The sequence below is a fragment of the Nuphar pumila genome, chromosome 9 (assembly GCF_984573655.1).
Source record: "Nuphar pumila chromosome 9, dmNupPumi1.hap1.1, whole genome shotgun sequence".
In the NCBI taxonomy this organism is placed as follows: Eukaryota; Viridiplantae; Streptophyta; class Magnoliopsida; order Nymphaeales; family Nymphaeaceae; genus Nuphar; species Nuphar pumila.
In genome coordinates, this window is record NC_143257.1 from 12,301,317 (window position 1) to 12,317,796 (window position 16,480).

The window sequence follows — 16,480 nt, forward strand, 5'->3', positions numbered from 1 at the left end:
GACCAGGACTACCAATGTATCCTAGGTGGTAGATCCAAGTTTTTTGTAGAAGTACAGGGTGCATCCCAATTTCTTGTTCTAGCCACTGGGGAGTTCTCTCTCGGTCACAGACCGTCCCCTTTGGATATCCGTACGGCTAGTCATACGGGTTATTAAATAATAGACCCCCGTATGGTCTCAATCCGCTATGAGGTCTATGCATGTGCGTACCCACATGGTAAGAGTAAGATAAACATTAAATAATTTAAGTTGAATGAAAAACTTATCTCTGAAGAATTGTGAACTATTGATATGACATTCGTAAAACTTGTGAAATCTACAACTTATGCTAATGTGAATAAATGTACCTTTGGTTCAGTTATCTTTTGCACTGTATCATGAATTAGAAAGCATAATCGTTTTCTTAGAATAATATAAATTTTCATGCTAGTTATATCTGCAGATGTTGCACATATTTGTACATAGAACACTGAGCACCACATATAAATATAATGCTTCTTACGCAGACAGGGGAGTCAAACCCTTCTGCTTTGAATGCTTTTCAGGCAACGAGTAAATTGGAGCATTGAGGCATCGTTCTGGATTGGGTCAAGAGATGTCCTTTATTTAGTGTTTTGATTTTTTTTTACTCTGATTAGTGTAGTTGCTTTTAATTAATGTAATGAATATTTTAAATGAATGAATGAAGTTATTTAGTATTACTTTGTGTCTTACCTGTGATGCACCCAACTCTTGTTTTCGCACTTTCACTATTTCAAAAAAAAAAATACTCCAAAATTTTTTTACTCAAAAATAAAAGTTGGGGCGTTACAGTTTTTTGGTATCAAAGCTATACTGAATAATTGGAGATCTTGGCTATTCCGACAACCATGATGACTCTGTAAGTATTGTATAATGTGATTTCATTCACTCCAAAGTAGATTAGTATCGTAATGTACTCTAATTTCATGGAAAATTGTATAGAGGTGGGTTACGAGTTCGTTTTGATTCATTTGGTTATCTACATATATGACGTGGTCAAACCGCTATAACGATATCATGCAAACACTGCAAGGTCTGGCGGAGGTGGTTGGCCAACAGGCCTCGGCTATGCAGCAAATGGGCGCCAATTTGCACCAGGTAGCCCACGAGAAGAGTACGAATGGCGAGGCTATGTCCTATAAGAAATTCATGGACATAGACCCTCCTGATTTCTCATCTAAGACAGATCCGGAAGCGGCCGAAAGTTGGATCCGTGAGATCAAGCACATCTTCCGCGTATTAGAGGTACCAGAGGAGCGACAAGTGGATTTTGGGACTTATCGTCTCAAGGATCATGCTGAGAAATGGTGGAAAACCACCAGGGCAGTCAAATTCCAAAACGGTCTCATATCTTGGGCAAAGTTTGTGGAAGTTTTCAGCACCGCCTACTTTCCCAAACATGAAAGGGCAAAGAAGATGCAAGAGTTCTTGGACCTGCAACATGGTGAGATGCTCCTCGCCGATTACATCACTAAGTTCCACAGTTTGGAACGATATTGTCCGAACGTGTACACATCGGATGAGGATCGGGCAATGAAGTTTGCTCGAGGCTTGAAGACAGGCCTGAAAAACCGTCTATACACTCGAGGGGCCAAGAACCTCGATGAGGCTATTCAGGTAAAAGTTCATTTCTCTTTATGGTATAAGTTGCATAAAAGTTTATAAGGTACCGTTAACCATTATTTAGTAATGGATTGTTCCTGTCTGTCCCGGACACACAGGTGGCGACTCTCCTTGATGACGATTAGAAGGAGGGACAAAGGTCGCAAAAGAGCAAAATTGGGGTTCAAAAACCCGAGTTCAATAAAAAGTTTGGTGGGAGGCGATTCCACCCTCAGAACAAGAAGCCACGACACGAGAATGACACCAAACCTAAGCCAGAACAAAACCAAAGGTGTCAGAAGTGCAATCGCTTTCACCCTGGACAGCAGTGTCCCCGTGAGACAGGAGGTTGTCTCTACTGTGGAAAGATGGGGCACTACATCAAGGAGTGTAGGAAGAAAATGGTCGACAATGCACGACGTGGCACTGGAGGACAACAGCCTCAACAACACCATGCACCACCACCGCAGCCTCAGGCGGCCCCACAACACGTAGCGGGACGCGTGTATGCCACCACAACTGACCAACTGGAGAAGGGGGACCTTGTGCAAGGTACCCTGCTTATTTTGGGCCAAGCTGCCCTTTTCTTATTTGATTGTGGAGCTTCACATTCCTTTGTATCTGTTAATTTTGCAAAACAACTTAGTAATTCCACAAAATCACTAAACCATGAATTAGTAGTATACAACCCCATAAAGTTCAATGAAATCTGTGTAAATTATATGCCGAAAGTAGAGATCATGTTAGGGAATCACAATCTACCCGCTAATTTAGTATTACTCAATATGACCGAGTATGGCATCATATTAGGTATGGACTGACTGTTTGAACATTACGCTAGGATCCTCTGTAGAGAAGGAAAGGTTATTCTGTCTCGACCAAGTATGCCAGAGGTTACATTTCATCTGGCAAGACCAGGTATTCAAAAAAGGGTTGTTTCGACCCTCAAGGCCCAGAAGTATCTCCATCGGGGAGACATGACTTTCCTGGTTAGTATGATCGGAGGTGAAACAAAACTAACTCCGCTTGAGTATTTGGAAATTGTTCGCGATTTTGCCGACGTATTTCTAGAGGAACTTCCTGGACTTCCTCCTCAGCGAGAAGTCGAGTTTGGGATCGAACTTATGCCAGGTACGAAGCCAATATCAAGAGCACCTTACCGGATGGCACCGACAGAGTTGGAAGAACTGAAGAAGCAGTTGTAGGAGCTGATGGAGCGTGGTTTTGTACGACCGAGTACGTCTCCGTGGGAAGCACCGGTCTTGTTTGTGAAAAAGAAGGACGGGTCTATGAGACTATGCATAGACTATAGAATGTTGAACCAAGCAATTGTGAAGAACACATATCCTCTACCCTGTATTGAGGACCTATTTGATCAACTGAAAAGAGAAAAAGTCTTTTGTAAGATTGACTTGAGGTCAGGTTATCACCAGTTGAGAATAAAAGATGAAGATATCTCAAAATCAGCGTTTCGAACCAGATATGGGCATTTTGAGTTTGTGGTGATGCCATTTGTACTCACTAATGCCTCAGCGGCATTCATGGACCTGATGAATCGGATATTCAAACCATACTTGGACTCCTTCGTCATCATCTTCATTGATGACATACAGATATATTCAGAAAATGTGAAGGAACATAAAGAACATTTGAAAATCATTTTGGAAACCCTTCGAACACATCAGTTATATGCCAAGTTCTCAAAATGCGAATTTTGGCTTGAAAAAGTCATGTTCCTTGGGCATGTGATCTCAAAAGACGGAGTTTCAGTAGATCCTACCAAGGTTGAAGCTGTGATGAATTGGTCACAACCAAAGAATGTTAGCGAAATTCAAAGCTTCCTAGGATTAGCTGGCTACTATAGGTGATTCATTCAAGACTTCTCCCGAATCACTATGCCAATGACAAATCTCCTACGAAAAGAGGTAAAGTTCGAATGGAATGAGAAGAGTGAAGAAAGCTTTCAAACCCTTAAAGCTAAGCTTACCACAACTCCAGTATTAGCATTACCGTCCAGAAGCGAAGGATTCGTGGTGTACACAGACGCTTCTGGTACTGGACTGGGGTGTGTACTGATGCAGCACGACAAGGTCATTGCCTATGCATCCCGACAACTGAAGATTCATGAGAGGAATTACCCCACTCACGACCTGAAGTTGGCGACCGTGGTTTTTGTTTTGAAGGTTTTGAGACATTATCTATATGGGGAGCAGTTCGAAGTCTTCACTGATCACAAGAGCTTGAAGTATCTGTTGTCTCAGAAGGAACTTAATATGTGACAAAGGAGGTGGCTCGAGTTCATCAAAGACTACGAGTTTACAATCTCGTACCATTTTGAGAAAGCAAATGTTGTTGCTGATGCCCTTAGTCGCAGGGCTGGGGGAAATTTTTCTAGCCTGGTAAGTCTTGGATGGAATATGATTTCTGAGTTCACAGAATGGAGACCTTTCTCCGACGATCAAGGCGTACTTAGGCTATCTAGCCTGACGGTATAATCAAAATTGCGAGAGCGGATCATGATTAAGCAAAAAGAAGACTCACAGTATGGGAAGATGGAGGCATTGGCATTGCAAGAAGACACCGCTTTCCAACGCAAAAAGGATGGAAGTATATGATTTAAGGATCGACTTTGGGTGCTGAGCGATCCAGAGACCAAAGAAGAGTTATTGGCAGAGGCACATAAGAGCAAGTATACCATTCACCCAGGCAGTACCAAGATGTTCAAAGATCTACAACACGTGTACTGGTGGAATGGAATGAAGCGCGATGTTGCAAGGTAACCAATTCTCAATAAAAAAAAAAATTTATGTGCGCTAATTAGATTGTTTTTACTATCCATTTAGGATTGGCATTATGCTAATCTTGCTATAATTCCAGATACGTTGCGAAGTGCTTGATGTGTCAACAAATCAAGATTAAGCATCAAAGGCCGGGAGAAACGATGCAGTTGATGAAAATTCCTCAATGAAAATGGGAGTATATCACAATGGATTTTGTGATGGGGTTACCACGAACCCGAAAGAACCATGACTCTATTTGGGTAGTGCTCGACCGACTCACTAAATCAGCACACTTCCTACCAATGAGGAAGGGTCAGTCATTGGAGAGCCTGACCGATCTGTATATTCAGAAGATAGTATGACTACATGGGGGTGCCAGTCTCGATCATTTCCGATAGAGACCCTCGGTTCACCTCACGACTGTGGGGGCAGTTACAACAGGCATTAGGAACTAAGTTAAAATTTAGCACTGCCTTTCACCCACATACCGACGGACAGTCAGAAAGGACCATACAGACACTGAAGGACATGTTACGTGCCTGTATGCTAGATTAAAAAGGCGAATGGGACACTCGTGTGGTACTAGCAAAATTCACCTACAATAATAGCTACCATGCGAGTATCGGCATGGCTCCTTTCAAAGCACTGTATGGGCGGCCTTGTAGGTCACCAGTACATTGGAATGAAGTTGGCGAAAGAACAATTGAGTCACTAATAGTGCTTCAGCATTACACAGAGCAAATACAAAAGATACAAGATCGACTTAAAGCAGCACAGAGTCATCAGAAAAGCTATGTGGATCAGCGACGCAGAGAGCTTAGTTTCGAAGTGGGAGATGCAGTGTTTGTCAAGGTATCACCAACCAAGAGCATTTTCAGGTTCGAAAAGAAGGGAAAGTTGAGTCCAAGATACGTCAGACCTTTCCCGATATTGGAACGGATCGGCGAGACAACATACCAAGTTGAACTACCCTCTCAATTTGCTAAGATTCATAATGTATTTCATGTATCGATGTTGAGGAAATACGTTCAAGACCCGTCATACGTGATTCAGTTTGAGGACATTAGTGTGCAAGAAGATCTGACCGTAGAAGAGAGACCAGTCAAAATCGTAGATCGTAGTGAGCGAGTGATGTGAAACAAGATCATCCCATTAGTCAAAGTGAGATGGAGACATTATGGTTTAGAAGAATGCACGTAGAAACTAGAAGCAACAATGAAGGACAAATACCCTCAATTGCTTGATTGATATGTATTACAAATTTCGCGGACGAAATTTCTTTTTTAGAGGGAAAGGATGTAAAACCCATGAAATTTATAGAATTTTAAATGAATAAAAGTGAAGCATTGATGTGATATAATAAGATTGTATGCTATGCAATACAATTTTGATGACTTGGGGTTTCTAAAACGAAACTGGTAACAAACCCTCGAAAGTAGTATTTGAATCCGGATCTTAGCGAAAATCGATGATCCAACCCAGTTCATGGGGCCAAACAAAAATATCCAATAGTTTCGAGATGATAGAGTGAAATTTAAAGCATATTTAAGTTGAGAGAGTGCAAGGTTGGAACAAACGGGAGCAAAATCCACATATGTAATGGGCGAGATCCACCAACGGGCGATAACGTCTTAATAAGACATAAAGGGAATTTCTTTGCAAAAGTAAACACCTAGTGATGGTGTAGTGTTGTGGTAGGACGCACGATAGTGTGGAGCCACAACCCAAGTTCAAAACCCAGAGTGTGCCCACGTAGAAATGAAAAACATTGCTTTTTCATGAAATCTGGAATGAAATAGAAAAGGGTTAAATACAATTCAATCCACACACTTTGCAATGAAAAGTCATGTAGCACAAGTGGTGGGGTTTGTTGCCCCTTTGGTGGAATTCCCTGGTTCAAAACCCCCCTGTGCATGGATTTTTCCTTTTTGCACAAAAAGGGGATGATGTTGACTTAAAAAAAAAAACCTCTACCTCATAACCACCTCCCACAAAAAATGTGTGGGAGTTGGTTTTAGCTTCTTTTTTCAAGAAATAAGGAAAAATCCTACCAAATGGGGGAGGAGACCACTAAAAGAGAGAAAATTTGAAGTTGGGATAATTTTGATAATGAGAGAGAGGGATAGTTTTGGAAATTCCAAACACCCACTAAAAAGGTGAGCTGGAAGTTAGGTTTTGAAAATCAATACTCCCCTAAGTGGGGAGGAGATAAAAATTGGACGTGAGGAGGGAAACAGCTGGACTCTCTCTCTCTCTCATACGTTTTCTCCAACCATGAGGGTCGACCTCCATTGCTGGACGTGTAGACCTCCATCACAGAAGTGGTGTGCGGCTCCAACGGAGGAAGGAAGTGGTGTGATCGTGCCATCGCGAGACTCCAACGAGGTAAGGAGCATTATTTTTGTATGTAAGTGTTTGATGACCCATAGCACAACCATGTTGTAGCATCGAATTTACTGTGCTTGCACCATCTACATGAGCGGGTGTTGGGGTCCTGTGGCCCGACCATGTATGGTCTAAACTTTCTCGTTGCTGATACGACTATACAGAAAGTTCAGCCAAGGGCTTTTGCCATGGCAGATACAAGGCCACTATCACATTTTCCCTCGTGCAAGCCTGCAGTTCGGTGCTGGATTGTGAACCACCAATAGGGTGTTCATGGTGGAGATGGGATATTTTTCTGCTTTGCTGCACCAGGAGCAACCGGTCAGTGTAAGCGGCGACCAAATGACATATTCACGGTTCGGGGTCATGCCTTCAGATGAAATCGCAGACTCTCCCATGCCAACCGTAACTTACTCATGATAATGGGTAAGGCCTTGTTATAAGGAGGTATGTGTGTACATCGTCCGTTAATGAGGACCGATATACATGCAAACCAATAGAGGGGATGTGACTGTGTTATTGATTCTATTGAATCCTGGAGGATATTTATACATATGAGTTTGAGTGTCAAATGGTATATATATGCAATTAAGTGACAAAAAATAAATAATGTAGTTAATGATTCTCTAACATTTCCTTACTAGGTTATGGTATTACCCCCTGTACATTGATATATAAGCCATGACGCAAATTTTTGGTTTCTAAGCATAGGTTACATGTTGTTATCTCTGAAGCATAGATGTGCTAGGTATCATGTGTAGTAAAAACAAAGAAAAAGTTGAGGATCTGGTTCTATTTAGAACGTGATGTTTGGCAGTCTCAACATTTTACAAGCGTAGGTGTTAGAAATGGATGAAATGGGTGGGTCTCGGTCTGACCCAGCCCCATTCCTTCTTATTTTTTTTCGGATAACCACTATTGTGGCTTGTTCAAACCCTAATGTTGACCTGTTCCAAACAGGCCTGATGGGTCCAATATGCCCCATCATGTCTGGCCAGAGTCATGTACCATTTCGCAGAGCAACACATGCTGCTCTTGCTGGTGCTAATGACACCGTTTGCGCCAATGGCCGCACTAACCCTGCTAACTAAGTCTGCACTACTCTTGCTTACAACCATTCTGGCCCTGTGGGGTTGCAGAGGGGTAGCACACAAGCTCCTGGTTGACTGGGCGTGCACCAAGTTAGCTTTATACATGTTGGTCAAACTAGCATCTCGTGATGTGATAGGGCACCACTGATCCAACACATCTCTTTCCTTTATCAAAGTCGGGCAGCAGGGTTATGGTTTAGACGTTGTGCTCTTGGGCATCGGCCTAGTGGCTCTTGCATTTGCATGGGTACACGGTTGTCGGTGTCGAAACACTATTTCCATGTGGGTGTTAAGTCTATGTCGCAAGCCATTAACTGGGGCTTACAACAGACCAATAGGGGTCTGATGTGGACAAGCAAGGTTGCAAGAAAATGCAAAGCCGCTACAGGTCGTGCAGCCTGACAAATTTTCCTCCTAGTGGCGCGATATGTTTGCACTTGATTATAAAGAAAGATTTAATAAAACATAAATATAAAACTTTTGAGATTCTAGGTATACCTGAAAGATGGTATATGTTACCAGATTACCCGGGCTCTGGGTATACCTGAAAGATGGTATATGTTACCGGACCCATGGTCTACCTTGAAGAGGGTAGGTGGTACAAGCTTCGTGGACGTTCTTGTTTTCGTGAGAGCTATGTGTCTCACCGGGTCCCCAGTCTACGAAGTTAGGGGACCAGGACTACCAATGTATCCAAGGTGCTAGATCCAAGTCTTCTGCAGAAGCACAGGGTGCATCCTAATTTCTTGTTCTAGCCACTGGGGAGTTCTCTCTCAGTCCCAGACCCTCCCCTTTGGATATTTGTACAGCTAGTCATACGAGTTATTAAATAATAGACCCCCGTATGGTCTTGGTCCGCTACGAGGTCTATGCCTGTGTGTACCCACAGGGTAAGAGTAAGATAAACATTAAATAATTTAAGTTGAATGAAAAACTTATCTCTGAAGAATTGTGAACTGTTTATATGACATTCGTAAAACTTGTGGAATCTACAGCTTATGTTAATGTAAATAAATGTACCTTTAGTTCAGTTATCTTTTGCACTGTATTATGAATTAGAAAGCATAATCATTTTCATAGAATGATATAAATTTTCATGCTACTTATATCTGCAGATGTTGCACATATTTGTATACAAAACACTGAGCACCACATATAAATATAATGCTTCTTACGCAGACAGGGGAGTCTGACCCTTCTGCTTTAAATGCTTTTCAGGTAACGAGTAAATTGGAGCATCGGGGCATCGTTCTGGATTGGGTCAAGAGATCTCCTTTATTCAGTGTTTTGATTTTTTTTGACTCTGATTAGTGTAGTTGCTTTTAATTAATGTAATAGATATTTTAAATGAATGAATGAAGTTATTTAGTATTACTTTGTGTCTTACCTATGATGCACCCAACTCTTGTTTTCACACTTCCGCTATTCAAAAAAAAAAAATTACTCCAAAATTTTTTTACTCAAAAATAAAAGTTGGGGCATTACAATAACAGTGGTCTCACACGTCGACTCTTGAGTAGGGTTTTATGCCTTCCCACTCTGAAGGGTCATAACAACATTGACCTGCTCATGGTGGGACTCTGTGAGGTGCAGGTCGTGATACATGGGTTCCTTACCCTTCGGGTTGACAACAAACTGACTAGAGAGACTTTCCTCTATTCGTCTGCTTAAATTTTTCAGGTCGTGAACACCCCAAAATTTTCAAAGTTTTGAAAAAATGACCATTTTTGCCCCTAACCTCGTTTTCTGAGAAAATCAAGTCATTTCTTCAGATTCTCTGAATTAAAAATTCATTCAAAATCAACTCCGGATCCGAATCTAGCACTTTAAATCCGGATCAAAACCCATTTTCTGAAGAAATTTTCTCAAAATAGTTTTTAATTCTCAGAAAATTTCTCTTTTGTAAATATTTTTTGCAAAAACACAAAAAAATTAGTTTAATCTTTGGTTTCTCGTAAAACTTTAGGATTTTATTCTAAAAATACAAAAAAATAGAAAGATAACACTAAAAACCAAAAAAATGGAAAAATTTTGAGAAAAAAATGAATTAGTTTAAACTTTAAAAGTCAAATTTTTGCTAAAAAGCCCTGAGAGCCTCTTTTTGTAAAAACTCAAAAATTAGAGGGGGCCTTATGCGAAATGCTCTTTTAGGGTTTTTGAAAACCCTTCGTGAATAAGAAAAGGAGAAAGAGAGCCGCCTCCCTCACTGGGGTATCTCCCCTCTCTCTCCACCAAAACCCTAAAAGCCCTCTTCATCGCCCTTCTCTTTCTCTCTCCTCCATGGTCGATCGCCTGGACCCCCCCTCTTCATCACCCTTCATCCTCAACTACCTACCCTTCCTGAACCTTCCCTTTCTTTTCTCTTTAAAAGGAGCCCGCAGGAAGCTCCATCCCTTCACCGTTTCTCACCTCCACACCCTTCTTCATGCATGGTCGTCTTCTACCCCTCCACATTTCCTCTCCTTCACGGGTCCGCTATTCACCTCATCTACTTCACCTCGAGCAGCATCCCATTTTCCTTAGTTTTCCTTCTGATCAATGGGAAAGCCTTCCTTTCCTCCAGCCTCTACATGAGCAAACTGCAGAGCTGAAGCCAAAGTTTGCCTGCAACCTTCAGAATCCCAGTAGAAGCACACGCCATAGAGAAGGACATACACCGCTTGTGATTGAGGGTCTCTACAACCGAGATAAGTCTTTCTTCCTCCCCTTTTCTTCTTTCTTCTTGAAATATTCCTTTCTTTACAAGTGTTTTTCTCATTTTTTTTTATTTACAAGGCATAAGATGGTAGGGTCGATCTGCGCATAGCAGCATCGACCCACCAGTTGCTACAGCAAAGCGGAATCTCCGATTCCGACAGTTTTTTTTTTTTAAATCTCTATGTTATGTTCGATTTTTGGTTATATTTTGATGATCAATGTTGTTTGGGTTGCCTTCTCCGATTTCGAATTCCCATTTTTATTGTTCATCGGTTCTGATTTCCAGCTTTACGTTAGTAATCTATTGCATTCTGTAGATAATGTCTATGCTATTTTATCATCAGCCCACCCAGATCAAGCGCAATCTACCCTTGCTTTGGTGATTATCAGCTGATGGATCGTCCCAGAGTAGGGTCTGTAAACCCCTGTTGCTGGGAGGGTTTTGATAAGTAGATTCCCTACGAAGGACTAATGTTAGATCTCGATTTGTTGATCATTTTGAGGCTTAGCCATAATATTTGAAGTTAATCGATTAATGGATTCACTATGTAAATCTTGGGTCTGATGTCTGAAATTTGGTTCATCTGTTCACTGCCAATCTGTGAGTTTCTCATTCACTTATCGTGAATACCTACCCCTCGCTAGCAGTATGAAGTCTCATTTTCTTCATTGTAAAGCTGCGTCCTGAGGCTTTTGGTTCTAAAGCAATAGGTGTTCGGGCTCTTGGTCTAGTCAGAAACTCTGTAAATCAAGGTTACTTGGTAGTCCTGAAGGAGGCAGCAATACAACTTGTTGTTGACAATGTTGTGATTGTGATGTATGCTTATAAGGTCCTGCTGAATGCTCCGTGTTGTGAAATGAGTGTCTTCTCCAAGTTGATTGGAAAATTTCCTGCATTGGGTGTTAAAGCATCGTTCATAAATGAGGGTGATATATGCCTTTGTGACATGGATTCAACTTACATACCCATTGGCTTTCATTTTGTCTTCTTTGATGATTGCAACTTCTGTGCAGAAATAATCAAGTTATGTAAAAGTTCTGATGATCCCAAGGGCGATCATGTTTCCCCTGCCGAAGATTCTCATAAGTCCATCAAGGACCAGACTGTCCAGGAGGTGTTAGAATAAAGAATTCCAGTGCAATCGCTATCGCTTGCAAATCCCCTGCGAAAATTACAAGGAAATGTTTAGACCTGCTGCAATATGTGAGATGCCTCACAATCAGATTCCTGATTTACTGTAAAATTCGGAGATCTGCTGGATCGAAATCAGTAAGCTTTTCAAGGCTGAGATGTAATCAATCCTTAAACCCCTGGTTTCTGTGTTGAGGAATTTGGCTCCAACCCAGATCCTAATCTGTGCACAATAGAACCCCAAATTGACTGGAATTTGGTTGGCCGAGAGCCACATTGTGCTCGGTCTTAGCTTCATGGCTGGTGGAATCGTCCTGTCAGGTGACTGAGAAATCCACTGCACAGTAATGCTCATCATCTCAATAATCTCTCTTTCATGGCATAGTCTCTAATATCTTGTGACATCCCATCTATGCATCTTAAAATACAGGTATGTGTGGGTTTCATTTTTTTTTTTGCATTCATAGATCCTTGCAATGTAGCATATATGCCTTATCTCACGACATCCATACACACACATCTGCACCTCATTCTCCTCGTCATGCACTACTTCATCTCAGCACCATTGCCTTTACATTTGTGTTCAGCACATTCATATAAATTACTTCACTTCTGCCCTCTTTGTCCGATGTTTTGCTCTAAAAAAAAAGAAGAATCTGCATTAGTTAAAGCTCTTACTGATTTTTCTCGATAAGGCATTAGATGGTAAAAAGATTTCTGAAATTGCCATGATAGAGGTTGGATCCAATGTCATTACCTTTAAATCCATATCAGAGTTGGAATACCACCCAATGTGTGACCAGGACTCTCTATAAAGGTGAGCTTTGTGCTGATTTATATTCCCTCTTAAAATCATATCTCAACAGGTTGAAATCGGCATGTACCAAACAAGAAATCGACTCATTGTACATCCAGGTAGCAGAGATGAATTTGTTGCTTAGAATCTTGAATCCCATACCTAAAATTGAAATAATAATCAGTGTGTGATATTAAAGTTTGAAGGATCTGTATTGGCATCGGTTCTAATATAAGCTCTCTCATTTTGCTATGAGTTCTTATTTCTTGCTATCAACATATATTATGAACTGCTGTGAAAACCACATTCCATTTATTATAAAGACTTGCCAAATGATCATCATGGACACTAATCTTATTGTAGGGTCGGATTTAAATATTTTATGAGATCAGTCGATAATTTCATTCATAATATCTTGTATGCCAGTTCCTGGGTTGTTTGAAATTCAAGAATCAGATGGGATGAAGTTAACTGACAATAGTGATGGGAGTCATGATGTTTGGTCTGGGTGACAGGGTTGCCCAGATTTGCCTTCTAACATCACTTGGCAATCCCACATGCGCGCATTCATACATCACACTGCTGTTGTTGTTTACCCTGCTGAGCCTCATTTGCGCATTCACTCCTCGGGCATTGAAGTCTGTTTTATTAGCACCTCAAATCCTTTGTTTCATATAAATCAAGCATTATAGTTTTCATCGCCCAGTTAAGTTATATTCAATCGGGAGATCGTTGAGTTTTAAACACCTCGTGAATTTCTATATCACCCTCATTCCAGCTAGGTAAATACATTCCTATAGATATACATGACTTCAGGTATGCATTTTTCTATTCAATGTAAACATGACATCTAGATTTTGTTTCATATTTTGCAAACTTATTATATACTGACTCTGTTTTGCAGTAATCTCTGGAAGATGTTGGTTACTCTCTTAGATTAAGATTTTATTATTATTATTCCAATGATATAATAAGTTATATCTTACATTTCCTGTGTTAGATAGAATGTATGAGCATTGTAAATACCATGAATTGCTTGTTTTCATGCTCTTACCTTTTCTTTCTCAAATTCTCACAAATGGCTACACGAATGACACGTGCACCATTTCGTAAGAGGTATTTGATACTAAGTTGATGATCCACATCAATGGCCATAGTCAGAGTGTGGACAAAACTTAGCATTTTTATCTTTTACAAAATAACACTGGATCCACTGGATCCACTTTCAAAATTCATCATATTTCCTTAAATGTTTTCTTTCTTTTATCAGAATTTAACTTAGGATTAACTCAAAATATATATCAATGGCCATAGTCAGGGTATATTGAGGGTTAATCTTATTTTAAATTCTATAAAAGCACCAAAATGTATTGCATTCTTCATTTGAATTTAAATGTGGTTATTATATAATATATCCAATGACCATAGTCAGGGATATATTATATCTCCAACCTCATTCTTAATTCACTTAAAGAATGAAATAGCTTTTCAAAATCCAATTTCAAACTTATTCAAATTCATTTCATCACTTAGGATAGAATTGCATCACATTTTTCAAAGTTCTTTTTCAAAAACCCAAGTGATCCCAAATATCTTTCTCCAGTCTATAATTTAATCCATCCTTCTATCTTATTTCAAAGATTTAAAATTCCAAGTTCAAAGTCCGATTTGACTTTGAAATTTCAAAATTCAATCTCTATATTCTTGATTCATTTCAGATTCAAAACCCCAAATTCAAAATCCTAAATTGACTTTGAAATCCATTTATAGTTCAAATTCTCAAATCAATTTTGAAACTCAAAAAAATTAAATTCAATTCAAAAATTCAATTTCAAAGTTCCATTTACAACTTTGAAATTCTTGTTTCAGTCTCAAAATCAAGTTCATCTTCCTATCTATTCAAAAACCACAGTTTGAGATTGATTTTAAATTCAATCTGGGTTGTTCAAAACCTAGACCCATAATTCAAAAGTCCTATTTGGACTTCTCAAAACCCAAATCCAAAATCCAATCCTAATCTCAACTTGGATCCAGATTTCCAAGTATAAAACTCCATTCCACTTTGGATCTCCAATTACAGATCCAAATTCCATTTAGAATCCAGATCCTCATTCCATTTTGGATCTCCAAAATTACAGATCTAAAATCCATTTAGGATCCAGATCCTCACTCTACTTTGGATCTCAGATTTCCGATCCAAATTCAAATTCTTAGGATCTAGAATCCAATCCTACTTTGGATCTCAGACTTCAGATCCAACTCCATTTGAGGATCCAGAATCCAACTCTATCTCAGATTTCAAATCCAAATATCACCTTAGATTCCAAGTCTTGGATTCAATTCCCTTCAAAATTCCAAATCCAAAATTCCACTTTTCTAATTCTTAAAGCCAATTCCATTTTATTTAAACCAAGTTCCTATTTCGGATCCTAAATCCAAAAATTAACTCAAAACTCTATTCAGAATCCAAAACTTGGATTCGGATTTCATCTTGAAATTCCAACTTTTAAATCAATTTCATTTCTCAATTTTTCCCAATTCTATCTTTCCTACTGATTCAATTCCATTTTCATTTCTATTTCTGACTCAAAGTCCATTTATGACTTAGAAAATTTCTTTCTTCTTCCTTTATCTCAAAAAACTTCAAAAACCATCTCTTTCCAGATCCAGATTTATCTTCCCAAGCTCTTGATTACTCCAAAAACTTAGAACTTTAATCTCAAGTTCTAAGTTAGAAAAACATTTTCTTCACTCTATCAGATTCATCTCAATAACACTTGGAAAATTTCAGAACATTTTCAAAAAGAGCATACATCTTTGCATTTGCACAAGCATGATTCTTTGTGCATCTAGACTTAGGATAAATACTTAAGATAATTTCTTAGCAAAGCAAAAGGCATTAATTCGACCCTTGGTTCGATTACCCCTGGTAAAGGCGCCAGGAACGGTCGAACCTCGTACCGACGAGCGGATCCCGTCTCCCAGTTTTCCCGCAAATATTTCAAAAAACGGAGGCAAGTTATTTCAAAATTCTTCAAAATTAAGGTCAAGTGAGACCCGCAAAAGAGTTCCTCTTCTCTTCTCTTCTTTCTTTTCTCTTCTCTCTTTCTTTCTGTCTTTTTATCTTTCTCCCTTCAAAAAGGAGGAAAATAAGAGGTTGGAAAGGAAAAGAGAAGGAAGAGAGAGAATATTACGAGAGGAAAAATTTTGCGATGATCACATTTCTACGGTGTGCAAACACGTGGTTCTAAACCTAATTACAGAAATCAAACTAAGCAATCCTACATATGAACAAAGAAAGTAAACTAAACAATCCTAATTAACGAACAGAAGTAAACTAGCAACATAATTATACATGAACAAACAAAGGCAATGAAGTGAATACTTGTATCTCGCCATTCTCCGATAACGACGCCAAAATTTGATGTTGATTTTGTGAAACAATTTTAGAAATGATATTTTTATGTAAAAACAATGTGAAAGCCAAACACCAAAAATAAAAACTGGCTCGCATGAGTGGTGGAGTCCGGGTTCATCTCAAGGAATGGAGGTTACTTCGTATTCAAGCACACGACTAATCTATGCTTTATTGCCAAAAGTAAAAGAAAATAGCTAATTAACTAATCAACTAACTACAGCAGTGCGGCCCTACGTAGAGGGTTTAAACAATTATTAAAATGGTTTTATTACAAACCCCAGAATTAAATGGAAATTATGACTCCTAATCTAAAAGAAAAGCAAAAGTCTTCTCTGCTTGCATCCTTGTGTCTCATCTCGAAGCGTGCTTAAAAGTCTCGTTTGCCTTCACTCCACGCTTCTCTGCAAAATATGAACACACATCAGCAACATAAGACGACTAACACTACACTATGAAAAAGAAAATGCGAAAATGAAACAAGTGAAGTGAATGCGCTAACTACAAATGCGAAATTGAATATGCAATGAAATGAATGCAAACTTAAACGCTAAATGCAAG

General features: G+C 39.5%; 1 protein-coding gene across 1 annotated transcript; it reads left to right on the forward strand.

Annotated features, from left to right (window-relative positions):
• Positions 1-1,008: 1,008 nt before the first annotated feature.
• Positions 1,009-1,769, forward strand: LOC149828423 (uncharacterized). The gene is made up of 2 exons (XM_090017047.1): positions 1,009-1,638; positions 1,743-1,769. Exons 1-2 carry the CDS (start codon positions 1,009-1,011, stop codon positions 1,767-1,769), a joined length of 657 nt encoding a protein of 218 aa, XP_089873173.1.
• The last annotated feature ends 14,711 nt before the right edge of the window (positions 1,770-16,480 follow it).